The sequence below is a fragment of the Eulemur rufifrons genome, chromosome 19 (assembly GCF_041146395.1).
Source record: "Eulemur rufifrons isolate Redbay chromosome 19, OSU_ERuf_1, whole genome shotgun sequence".
Classification (NCBI taxonomy): Eukaryota; Metazoa; Chordata; class Mammalia; order Primates; family Lemuridae; genus Eulemur; species Eulemur rufifrons.
This window is the reverse complement of record NC_091001.1, coordinates 96,805,136-96,817,375: the sequence shown is the minus strand read 5'-3', so window position 1 is coordinate 96,817,375 and position 12,240 is coordinate 96,805,136. Positions and strand designations below refer to the sequence as shown.

The following is a 12,240-nucleotide window of genomic DNA, read 5'->3' as shown; positions in this document are numbered from 1 at the left end:
TCTGAAAGGGCCCCAGCCCAGCCTGCTCCCTTCCAGAAGCCTCAGTCTCTGTCCTTGTTGCTGTCACTGGGGCCTGCTGCGTCTCCTTTCGTCCCTTTCTCTCCCTCATGGCCAATGGCCAACAGCACAGGCTCTGCCAATTTTGTCCCGCCATTGCCACCCGCCTCGGGCCCTGGGACGTTTTCTGGCAACCCCTGCCCCCATCTCCCTGCATCTGCCTGTGCTCGTGGGTGCCAGAGTGAGTTTCCCAGACACGACTCCCAACACTTCATGTCCTCCTCCTCAGAACCTTCCAGATAACACTCTTCAGAGAAGATAAAGAGTAACCCCCCTCAGGCTGCCTGCAAACTACCTTTCCAAGCAAGGTAGAAAACATTTGTAAATGAAACCCCAGTCCACTCAGCCAGGCCTCAGGGCCTCCCCACAAAGCCATGCAGTCCTTGGAGGGGCAGCCTTTCAACTCTCCCTTCGCTTCTCCACCGCACCTGCCTTTAAGGCCCAGGCAGGCCCCACCTCCTCCAATGGCTTCCCCAGCATCCTCAGCAGTCTCAAGACACCTGTAAACCCAGACCCCTGGCCAGCAGCGGGTGTCACTTTGCTCAGGTTGGGGAAAGAGAAGATGAATCTGCAGCGAACAGTTAAAAGTCTCTAACCTCATGAGTGATACGACAGTCCTCTTTCCCTAAGCACGAGGAGACAGCGGGCAGCTGCGTGTACTGAGGCAGGCTCACGGGAAGAAAAGCCACCTTGGAGGGCCGGAAGCCCAGGAACGGGAGATGCTATCTCAAGAAGTTTTGTGCATAAAAACAAGCAGATGCTGATTCACGGGTTCTACGGGTTGGCGCACGAGCAGTTCTGATCTGCAAACGAGGAGGGGATTTGAGCTCTGTCTTAACTTGGAGAAGAATCAAAAGGTCCTATTAGGCTGGAAAATTAGCCAATGCTGCAAACCCCTGACAGCTGCCTTAAACTGTGCCCAGCTGATTTAAGCTGCAGCAAAACGGTTCCCTGACTTCCCGGTTTATAGCCCAAGTCTTAGCTCCACAGTGAGGCAGTCGCCCTCTTGAACTCACTCCTGCGTTGCATTGGAGGGTCAGACGTGGCGCAAGTAATGCTAGTTTCGGCTCAGCTGAGCTCAGTGCCAGCTCCCAGCCCCCTCTTCCCTCCCTTTCTGGGTTATTCTTAGCAAGAGGTGACCTCAGAGTGCTCCCTCTGAGCAAAAATAACACGGGAGGAAGTTGGTGGGCATAAATCTTCAATGAGTAAATACATACAGCTAGTAAACAGGGGATAGACCCTGCGGGGCCCATCACCTCCCAGGGTCTGGTAGGCAAGGGCAGAAACTGTCCCTCCAGCGCCCTGACTGGAACCACCCATGGAGGACAAAGGCCTTTGCAGAACCGGCTCGGCTTGTGACCAGGCGGGAACCAGCCTCAGACACCCTCACTTGTCACCCTGCAACGTCTTCAGGAGCTGCCCCTTCCTCTCAGCCCGGACACCCACACCCACACACAGGCTCAGCCCCCACGCTGGTCCCCACCTCCCTGTCACGGCCCTGGCCAGCCTGCAGGCCCTGGCCCAGGTGCCAGCCCCCTTCCTAAGCCCCGCCCAGCCCCGCAGCTGCTTCCTGTTTCCTGTTGCCGCTCAGACGGCAGCATCGTGACTCGCTGGCCAGTGCCACCGACAACCCAGGCTGCTGCCGGGTGCTGGGTGCTGAGTGCTAAGCAGGCCCACCTCACAGTCCTTGGACCACCGCAGCCTCCCCCACTGACACACGGGCTCCCTGGTATTTGGGTTAGCCGCACTCCTCAGTTATATTTTCTTTGTGTGATTTTTGGACCAGTTCTACACACTTTTCCAAACAGCCCTGCATTCACACATTAACTTAAAAAGAACCTTTGCATGGGTGCCGAGGAGCCAGACCCCATGGCTGCAGTGGTGAGGAGAAAAGAGCACCACGGACGTGCTTTGCAGTTGGGAGGTGTGGAGTTGACACCCTGATCATTCTCTCTGAACTTCAGTCTCTTCTTCTGAATGTGGGGATGATGCTGACAGTGGTCCTCACCTCCCTCACACAGGTTTGTTGTCAGCATCAAATAAGGTAATCGTTGTAACAGGTCTTTGAAGGCAATAACGTGCTGTCCAGCTATGAGCCTTTATTCGTGGTCTCTGTCCTCAGTGAGGTGGGCAGACAAATGCGGAGTGGCTCAGCTCAGCAACTGTGCAATGGGGTGGCACCAAGATGAGCTCTCTCATCTTGCTTTTCAAATGATTTGGGGTGAAAGGGCAGGTTTTGGTTTTGGACTTTTAAATTCTCAACCCACTGAGAAATGATACGTTTGTAAAATGCAAAATCACACTCGTGGATGTGGCGACAATATTCCATTTGACACAAAAGCTTCTGAAAATACTAGAGTTCCATATGGACAGGGGACAATCAGTGCTTCTCAAGGTGGGGGCTGCAGACCACTGCTGCCCAAGCGGGTGATCAGTGGACCTGTAACTTGCCTTTGATGTCTCAGCAGTTCACTTTTATTAATTTTACGAACAGTTCAAGAAGGGAGAGGCCAGCATGGGCCACAGTGGGTGAGCTGGGCTTCCTTTTTAAGCCAGGCTCTGATGGGCTGTGGCTCTGGGCAGGTAGGGAGGAAGGCAGGCTGTGGACCGTGCAAGGGGCAGCAGGGAAATGGCTGGCGTGTTCAGGGGGCAGTAAGAGGACAAGGTTTCTACGGCCCAAGGGCTGGTGTCATCAGGCCCGAGTGGAAGGAGAGGTCGGATGGTGAGGAGCTGGAATGCAGATGGACACTGCAGATTGTGTCCCCTAAGGAATGGAGTCCCTGGAGAGAGACATGCCAGGTACCTCACTGACTGTGATTCATGTGGCTTCTTCTCTGCAGCACACTCGAATGAAACGGGAGTCTTCATCTGCGTGGCTTCCCCACACGATGGGAGCTCAGTACGTGCAAAGTGTTTGCTATTGAGGGGTGCGCACTGGCCTGGGCGCGCTGGGGCAGGAGGAGGCTGGTAGGGTGAGGACACAGCCATGAGGCCAAAGGTGGCCGGGGACAGACAGGTCTCGGGGGCAAAAGGAGACAGCCCAGGATTTCTTGGCCTGGGGCTAGTGAGGACACTGGTGGATGTGCCTTGAGTGTCCCTCTCCGATGCTGGCTGTGCAATGTTGGCCCAGGGGCAGCCCCCAGCCTGCAGCCAGGGTTTCTTCTCTCACTTCCCAGTGTCCCCCCAACCCCCAGTCACACCCGTCAGGACCTAAGCCAAGCTCCCTCCCCTCCGTAGGCTTAGCCAGATGGCACACTCGGCTGCTTTAAAGCTCCCTGGGTGATCTACTCCCAGGGCCACAGCTGCAACTGGTCCCTGAGGAGCCCTCCCTGCTGCGTTGCGGCCGGGACCAGTACCTGCCCCGCCAAGTGCCGAGGCCTCCAGCCAGAACCCTCCGGCTGACCCCTGGCTGCAGCAGGAATCTCCCCACGTGGGCTCCCCGGAAGAGCTGTGCCAGCTGCTCTCTGGGGTCGCGATTTCTCTGTCCCTGCAATGTGTGAGGTGTCCCTTTCTCAACAGTGGTCTCCCAGTCAGCTTTGTCTTCCTCCGCTCCCTCCCACCCTGGGGCCTCTCCTGAGAGCCCAGGTAGCTGCAGGTATAACCTGGGACTCAGGCTGGACCACATCCAGATCACGACTGGTGATTGGTGGGATGTGCACCGCCACCCACCAGGGCTGCTGAGAAGCCGGGGCCTGCACCCCAGCCAGCGGACGCTGGCCCCTGCAGCGGAGCAGGTTGACCTGCCAGCCCTGCACGTTTGGACTCCACTTTGCTGTTTGCAAGGCGTCCCAGGAGGTCCACAGGGCAGGTTTTACTGGCAGCCATATGTTACCAATGAGGAAGCAGCTCAGAGAGGTTAAGTAACTTGCTCAAGGTCACATAGCTGGGAAGCATTAAATCCAGGTGCTGCTGCCTCTGTCAAGCTGCGGTTACAAGCTGTGGCCTCCTGAAGAGCAAAGGTTCGACCCAGCAGGAGCAGGCCTGGCCTGTGCTGCGGCTTATTGGTACCTGAACCCAAAGCATCCCTATCACCTCCATCGTTTAGAAGGGGAACCCCAGTTCCAAGCAGCGACTTAAGGTCACACAGGTGGTCAGTGGTAGAGCGGGATTAGAGCCCAGGTCTTTTTGTTCCAAAGACAATGTTTTCCCTTCCACACTGGAGCCTGCTCCAGGCCGGGGATATACGACCCACAGCGACCCACAGCCCCTTCTCCACGAGCTCAGCCATGCCCCTCCTCCCTCTCATTGTCCTCTGATGTCCCACCCTCTGACCCCAGGCTTCACCTGCCTCTTATTGATATGCCTTCCCTCCGGTTCCAGAGACTTACAAATTTGAGTCTAAGGTTGTTGGGTCTCTGTTTGTTACAGGTGGTGGCTCTTGTCTCCAGCAACTGGATCGGGGACAGGAGGAGTTTGCTCTGCAGATCACGGATGCCAAGCCCCAGGAGAGCAGCACGGCACTCGTGCACATGTGGGACCACAGTGGACTCTGACTCCAGCCTGCACCCCCAGCCTTCCCCGTCAAGTTGCCCTTATGGGAGAAGAGGGAGCAGGGGACCCGAGAATCCACAGGTGCAACCTGCAGAGTCTGCCACGTGCAGGAAATTCCTTTGAAGTCCTGTTTTATCTTTCAGTGTCATGTGAATTTTTCATTCTAGGCCATAAAATATCCACGTTTGCTTTAATATTAAAATGTTTAAAATTACCAGTTAAATTACTCCACGTGGGTCCCGCCCCTCCAAATCTTCAAGCAGAAGTGGCAGTGATGCACCTTGGTACCCAGCAGGCTCTCAACCTCCCGGCTCTAAGAACCTTCCCCCTTTGTCCCTCCCCCTCCCCTTTCGCTTTGGTCCCCTTCACCCCGACTCTCCACCCCAAGGGAGGAAATCCTGGGCCCCTGCCCTACCTAGAGCATTTCCTTGAAGGGTTGAGTTGCAAATCCCGAGCCCCTGGCTCCGCTCACCTTCTTGCTCCAAGTTTACCATTCTCAGCTGGACGGGGCTAAAAGAAAGGAGCCAGCTGTCCCTTGTGGTGGGAAGCAATTACTGCTCTACCGCTGAGTTTAAGGCACAAGGGAGGCAGGCTCCTACAGCCCACCACCTTGCCCCCCAGAGTTCCTCGGCTCCTGCAGCCCACCGCCTTGCCCCCAGAGTTCCTCGTCACCTCCCAGCACTGGCTCCCAGGAGCCTGGGGTTTGCAGGCTGGTCCTGCCACCTACACCCCTATGGGACTTCAACAGCATCCTGGCTCTCCTCTCTCCCAAAGGGACCAGCCAGGCTGCATCTCTTCCCTACTGTTTGATTAGACTCCCAGGCCTCAGTTCCCTTCCTCCAGGCTCCAGGCTCTCCAGGTGGGGGCCGAGGCCAGGTTGGGTGTATGGCCAGGGAAATCTCAAGCCAGCCTGGGGATTCTGGGAGGCTCTCTCGCTGCCCTTCCAGAGGAAGGCTGGGGTCAGAGGCCTGGTTCAAGTCTCAGCTCCCAGACACACCAGTCAAGTCGCCTGGCCTCTCGGGGGGGCCCCCCCGGTTCCCAATGTAGAAAGCAGGGAAATGTGAGGGTGGTTGTGGGGCTTAAAGAATGGGGAGTAGGAAGGAGCTCGGCAGCGGGAGAGGGCACGTCCCATCGCCCGGTCTTAATGCTCCCCAGGTCCCTGAAGGACACACATCACCGCCATCCAGAGCAAAGCACACGTGTGCATGCCGGGGGGGTTGGCAGGACACTCACCGGGGGGTGCTTGCGCTTCCGCCCAGGCCGGCCCACCTTCCGTGCCGTGGTGCTGGGCTCCTGGCGCTCCTCCTTGCCACGAGGCTCCTCCTGCTCCTCTCCGTCCTGCGGGCACAGACACAGCCTGTGAGGCCAGGGGCCGACCCACAAGGCAAATCATTCCAGGCCTGTTCCGGGCTGGACTTGACCTTGGCCTTCCTTCTGGCCCCAGCCTCCTCCCATCCCGCCCCCACGAGCCACACTCCAGGGCTGTGCCGCCACCGCTGCAGGATGCTCTCCCACCCGCCCCCGCCGTCCTGCCTGGTGAAGCTCGGGGCACCCCTTAGTGTCCTGTTTAAATACATCCTTGGGGGGACTTCAGGGGAGACCCCACTGTCGTGGAAGGCATTTCTCCCTCCCAGTGACATTTTCCGGATCACAAACTCATAACACAAGCTCTGATAAAGGATTTGAGTTAGAAGTTTATAGGAAACACATTTTTGTACACAAGCACAAAAATTAAATTAGTGATCTATTTAATGAATCATCTTTATTGCAAAGAATATAATCAAATGAAAATATTAAATTTAGCGATGTCTACTTGAAGTCCACACAGTACTTGAAGCGGGGACGACGGCAGAAAATGGAGGACTTTCACAGCTGCTGTGACTATCCCTGCCCCGAAGCCTTTGCCCTGTGGTGCTGGCACTGCAGTTGCCTGTCACCCCACAGGAGCATCTCAGGGACCACGTCTTGGCTCTCTTTGCTCCCCCCAATTCACCAGGTTCTGGAGAAGTTCATTTCCTTGCCAGCCCTCACCCAGCACCCGCACAGGGCCGGGCCCTGCGATGCTTGTCTCCTGGGGCACAGAGACATAAACCTAGAAAGTCCTGCCTCAAGTACTCCAGCCTGGCCACAAACCACCCACAAGTCCCTTCTGACTCAGCCGGGCTCCAGCATGACTAATCACCAGCAGAAATGATGCTGGGGAAGGAGAGAGAAAGGGACCCTGACCCAGCAGAAGGACAACAGGCTGCTCGTCACACCCTGCATGATGTCAGGAGCCGAAGATGGCTCCACAGCCCTCTGGGGGAGGGCACCAACCCAGAGCAAGGCTGGCGTCGTGGATGGAGCAGAAGAGGGTGCACGGGTCCCTTCGGGGTTTGACTGAGATGGCCAAGTCCCACTCAACTTTCATTTTCTGTGATTGTAAAATACCTTGTGGTTTGCCACATTAATTTTCAGGGACATGCAAATGGAAATCTACTGCGACCAACTGTAGACATGAGGACAACAGGAAGGGCATCAGTGGCCCCTCCATCCTTCCATTCGAGGCTTGCCTGTGGGACAGACCATCAGAGCTCGAGTTCTGGAGGCCTCGAAGAGATGCACACGGGGATGAACGGAGGCACCAGGCCTTACACCACGTGGTGGCCACGGTCAAGCTGGGGAGGGCAGAGCTCATACAGGAGATGGAGAGAGACCAGTCTGAGGTCCAGGAGGGGATGCCAGTGTACAGTGGGAGCAAGGAAATTAGAGCTGCCAGCCCAAAAGACCAGTCGTCCCGCACAAAGACGTCCAGGACAAAGAGCTGGCTAGGCGTTGTAACGGCTGACCTCTGAGAGCACTGTCACTAAGCTGAGCAGAATGAGGGGCTGGAGAAGGGCTAAAGAGGACAATTTGAGGAGCACAGACACGGAAGGATCTGAAAAGGAAGCCCGGGGACAGGGGAGCTCTGTGCCGTCTGTGGAGGAAGAGGCTGGCGCTGGGACCAGAGATCCTGGAGGGGCTCTTTTCAGGAAAGCATGGCAGAGGGGTGGGGAGGGCAGCCAACTGGTGGGAACTTCCCTGAGGGCTCAGGGTGCCCAAGGGCACGTGCCCCGTGGGAGGCTAGGCCTGCTGGTTCTGAACTGTCTTCTGAAGACCCCACAGACCCCCCCGTGGGAGAAAGGATCACTTGATCACACAGAGAGGAAATAATACCAATGCAGCTTAGTATTTGTGAAGGTTTCAATTGGATGGTGCTTTTGGTCTGATTCCACCACTGCCAGGTGGGCACCATCTTGATCAGCATTTATAAAACCAGCTGGGTCCGTGTGAGGTCATGGAAAGAGCAAAGTGCCTACAAGCCCAGCATGTCCATTTCCTAGGTATAGACGCAGGCTCTCTGGGCCTCAGTTTCCTCATCTGTAAAATGGGTATGAAGCTGTCCATTCTGCCTGCTTCTCAGGTTTTTGAGAGAGAAGGTGAACAAATGGTCTATTCCTTTGCATACTTTGTTCACTGCTGAATCTCCAGAGCCTAGAAGAGATTCTGGAATAGCTCCTACCCTCCAGAAATTCTGGGCTTTGAACTATTTCTTTAACAAGTTGCATTTATTAGGGGGATTCGTTTGATTTTCTAACTTTTGTTCTGAACTAACCAGAGATGTGAAAGCCAAACAGAGCCTCTGATTAGCCAAAAGGAGCCACAGTTACCACACTTGACATTTCAGGATGGGCATGGTGGGCAACTGGCTTCCATCAGACACATGGAGACAGCCTCTGGGGGCCCGACAGGCCCCTCTGCCACGTGCAGACTTGCTGCAATTCCTCACCTACGCCACGCGTGCTGGGCCTGGCTACCGTACACGATCAGCACGTCTTTCTTCCCTGTTGGATTCGATTCAGTGCAACCCAGCCCAGGAGGAAGGGGTAGACCCCCGGATGCCAGGCCACCCCTCCAGGCCTGACGGGTCCAGAGAGTGTGGGAGTGCCAGGCAAGGAGCCACGTGCACGAGGAGCCTGCACCCGTGCCTGGTGCAAGGTGCTCTCTGGCTGGTCCAGCATTCAGGCCTCACGCACTCCTGGGTTGTGCCTGGGGAAACCAAGACCCTACTCGAGCCCAGGTCAGGATTCACACCCAGGTCTGAAGGACTCCTGGCCCTGGCCCTTCGCATCTGGCTCCGAAGCACAGCTTTGTGCAGAGCGTGTTATCTTCCGCCAACATATCATTCTTCCATGATGGAGCGACAAGTGGCAGGGCAAAGCGGAAGCGATGCTTTCTGCTCCGGCCTGCCTGAGGTTCACTCTGCCCAGGCAGGGGGCTAATGCACCGAGAAGGGTGAGCAGATGGCTCGGCCGTGCCCCTCAACGGCTCCATGGAGGCGTAGCGAGTGGTTCATTCTCGCATCTGTCACGGGGTCTGTTTAAGTCAATGTCTTTGCTGATGGGCTGAGCAAAGGAATTTAAAATATGCTTATCAAATCTGCAAGTAGCACTGCATTAGGAGGCGTCGCTAATACTCTGAAAGAGAAGAATCTGATCCACAGTGACTTGGAGCAGCTGGGAAACAGTAACACGTTTAGCAGGAACAGATTTGAGCCCAGGTTGGTTTCCTCATCTGTCAACTAAGGGGACTGAATTAGTCCATGCTTCCAGCGGAGGAGGGGGGCAGAAATTCTAGATCGGTGGGCTCGTGAGAGGGCAGAGCTGGCTTGGGAGTTCTGCTCTGCTCTTTACTTACTAGTAACTTCAAGCTATTGAACCTGAGTCCTGCTTTCCTCATCTACAAAATGGGGATGCTATCTGCTTCACGGCAGTAGTGCAAGTATTAAATGAGGTAATATAGTGAAAGCTGACACACGATAGTCTCTCGAGAATTGCTAACTTCCTCCCGGCTCCACACATCCTGATTAGAACATTTCACCAAAGCGCATCCCTCCCGCCCCCCTCCCCCTCCCCGCCTCCCTGCAAATCCCAGCTCACAGCCCTACATGTGCAGCTATCACTCACTGCCCAACATCTGTGGGCGCTGCTGCGGCAAGACACGCAGGAACACCGGGGCTCCGTGCTCTTTCCAAGGTGCAAAGCTGATTATGTCACTCTGCAGCAGAGCTTAAACCCTTGCTGAGGGGGTTCCCAGGGCCTGCAGGATCAAGCCAAGCTCCTTAGCCCCTGTGCAGGAGGGTCCCCAGGATCTGGCTGGATCGCCTTGGCCTCCTCTCCACACTGGGGTCCCAATGGACTGCACCATGTGCTAAAGCAGACGGCTCGCCTCCTCAGCACCTGCGCACAGGCCGGTCCTTCTGCCCAGACCACCTTCCCCTCAGGTTCACCAGCAAACCTCACTCACTTTTCCAGCCCCGCTTCCTGGATCCCCTTGCCCTGAGCCCCCTCCTCCCGTCCCCTGCCGAGACTGAGCCGAAAGACCCTTCCTCTCCCAGAGTGCCCTCGACCCAGCACTGCGACCGCTGGCTCCTTGAGGGAGATGCCTGTGTCTGGCTGATGTTGACATCCACAATGTCTAGACTGATGCATTCGCACAAGGCAGGCACACAAAATGCCCGACGAGTGACTGGCATGGAGTACATGCTCAATAAATAACCGAATCCACACACACAGCAGAGGCACACGTAAAATACACAAACCCGCATAAAGACAACTGTGTGTGAAGCTCCAGTGCCACTTGGGCCTTTATGACTCCAGAATCAGGAAACAAGATGACTAAAATGTACTTTCTAGACTTAAACATAATTGTCACTTTATATTTATGTCATTCTTGGCAGCTTTCAAAACACTTTCACATTTCGTGGCCTGTTAGATTAGGTGGTTCCCATCAGCCTCTCCGTAAACTTCTGAGGCTATGATTTGACCTATATTTCAACACTGCTCACTGGATGGATTATTTTAAGCCACATACAACGTCTCATTCTGATGCGCTGGGCTATGACGATAATAATCTCTCACATTAGTACCGTACGTAGTAATTAACAAGCATTTTCACATATGTTATTTCATTTTACTCTTCCACTTTACAGAGAGCAGAGCTGGTATCATTTTTTTCCCATTACACAGGTGGGAAACCTGAAGCAACAGAGAGGTTATCTGGCTGCAAAGGTCAGAGAGCCGGGAGGGGAGGCCTCCAGAACCAAAATTCAAAACTTCTGGTCCCCAGCACATGGTTCTTTCCACTCCAGCAAGCCACTATCCCCTAGCATGCCACGTTTGACAGACACACAGTGACACCATAAGGACGTGGGCAATCCAAGATAAAGGCTCACACTGGTACTCACATGCACACAGACACACACACACTCGGCTGGCCATGCCTAGACACGGGACCCCTCCCCCCAAGAGACTGACGTTCCACGAGGCCCTCGCCCAGAGATGGCCTGCCTGATATACGTGCTCCCTTAGCCCTTGAACCGGATGCTACTGACCCAGCATCCGTTGAGCAGATGTCTCAAGTTGGTGCTTGAGTCGAGGTGATGAACTTGCCGGATCCAGCCAGCCACTTGCCCGGGCCCCCTGGGACAAGAAGCATGTACAGCCTCTGCCAGCTGGCTGGCTGGCCTCCCAGGGACTGTCTGTGGTCGTGGAATTCAGTGAAATAAATTGGCTTCTGCAACAGGCAGTGCCCGGTCCTGGGCCGCCTGAGCACCAGACTCCGCAGAGCTACAGCCTCCTTTGCACGCCCCACACACTGCATGTACGCACACTCACACGTACAGCCGTGCCCGGCTGACCTTGCCGAGGAGGCTCGAGAGGTGAGGGGCAGAGGCTGAGGATGGTGTGAGTAGCCAGGCAGTGGTGCCGGGAATCAAGGCAGATGCCCGCGTTTCCAGGACCCTCCAAACCCCCTACTTGTTCTGATCTCAGCCACTCCCAGAGCTCATCAGCCCTTTATTTCAGTTATTCAACACTATCCAACAAGTATTCACTGGCTGCTTATCTGTCTTCATACATAATTCCTGGAAAGGCAAAGGCCATGTCTCAGTGGCCCCTCTGGGTCCCCCATAGCCCCTGGGTACGTGCACACAGCAGGGGCTCCAGAAATGCTAAATGGGTGGAAACGGTGGTGCCCGCTTGGTCCCCAGGCCCCCTCCCCACAGCCTGTCCGCCGCGCTGGGGCCTCACTGTCTTCTGGAGGTGACGGGTGGGCAGCACCCCACACCCATGAATCGGCACACCTCAGCCGTGCTCACCTCTGCAGTCTCGGTGCCACCACAAGGCCAGGCACAGGCGTGTAGCACCTACTGTGTACTAGAAACAAAGATAAGCTAATAGGGAACTCAGTTCAGAGGGAAAGACAACACGCAAGCAAGTAAGTACCTGGCGCCACGCTGAGCCCAGAGTGGAGAGCGCCGCCGCTCTGCCTGCGGCCACGGCCACGGCCACCAAGCCCACTCATGTCCACTCTTCCGGCTCTGACAGCCCTTAATTTGTAGAGGGAAAGATCTAGATCAAACTACTCTGTGGCTGTAGGACCACTCTAAGCCTCAGTTCCTCATCTGTAAAATGGGGATGACGATAGCAGGCGCCTCCTGACTTACTGTGACAACGGACTGAGTTAACTGCCACGCAGAGGGAACTCCTTTATCTGCCCTTCCACGCTGCACAAACCTTAAGCGGGGTGACCTCATCAGGCAGATCCCCAGTTGCCCGGGCTCCCTGTGAGGCAGCTGCAGGGCCTGACCAGGCTCGTGCCAAGCCCAGGTGC

At 55.7% G+C, this 12,240-nt stretch overlaps 1 protein-coding gene across 1 annotated transcript in view; it reads right to left on the bottom strand.

Moving 5' to 3' along the window:
- Window positions 1-12,240, bottom strand: part of DNMT3A (DNA methyltransferase 3 alpha) — a 101,177-nt gene that overhangs the window by 56,550 nt on the left and 32,387 nt on the right. Inside the window, exon 3 of the mRNA XM_069495020.1 lies at window positions 5,782-5,886. Coding sequence (XP_069351121.1) covers window positions 5,782-5,886 — 105 coding nt within the window. The remainder of the gene's footprint in view (window positions 1-5,781; window positions 5,887-12,240) is intronic.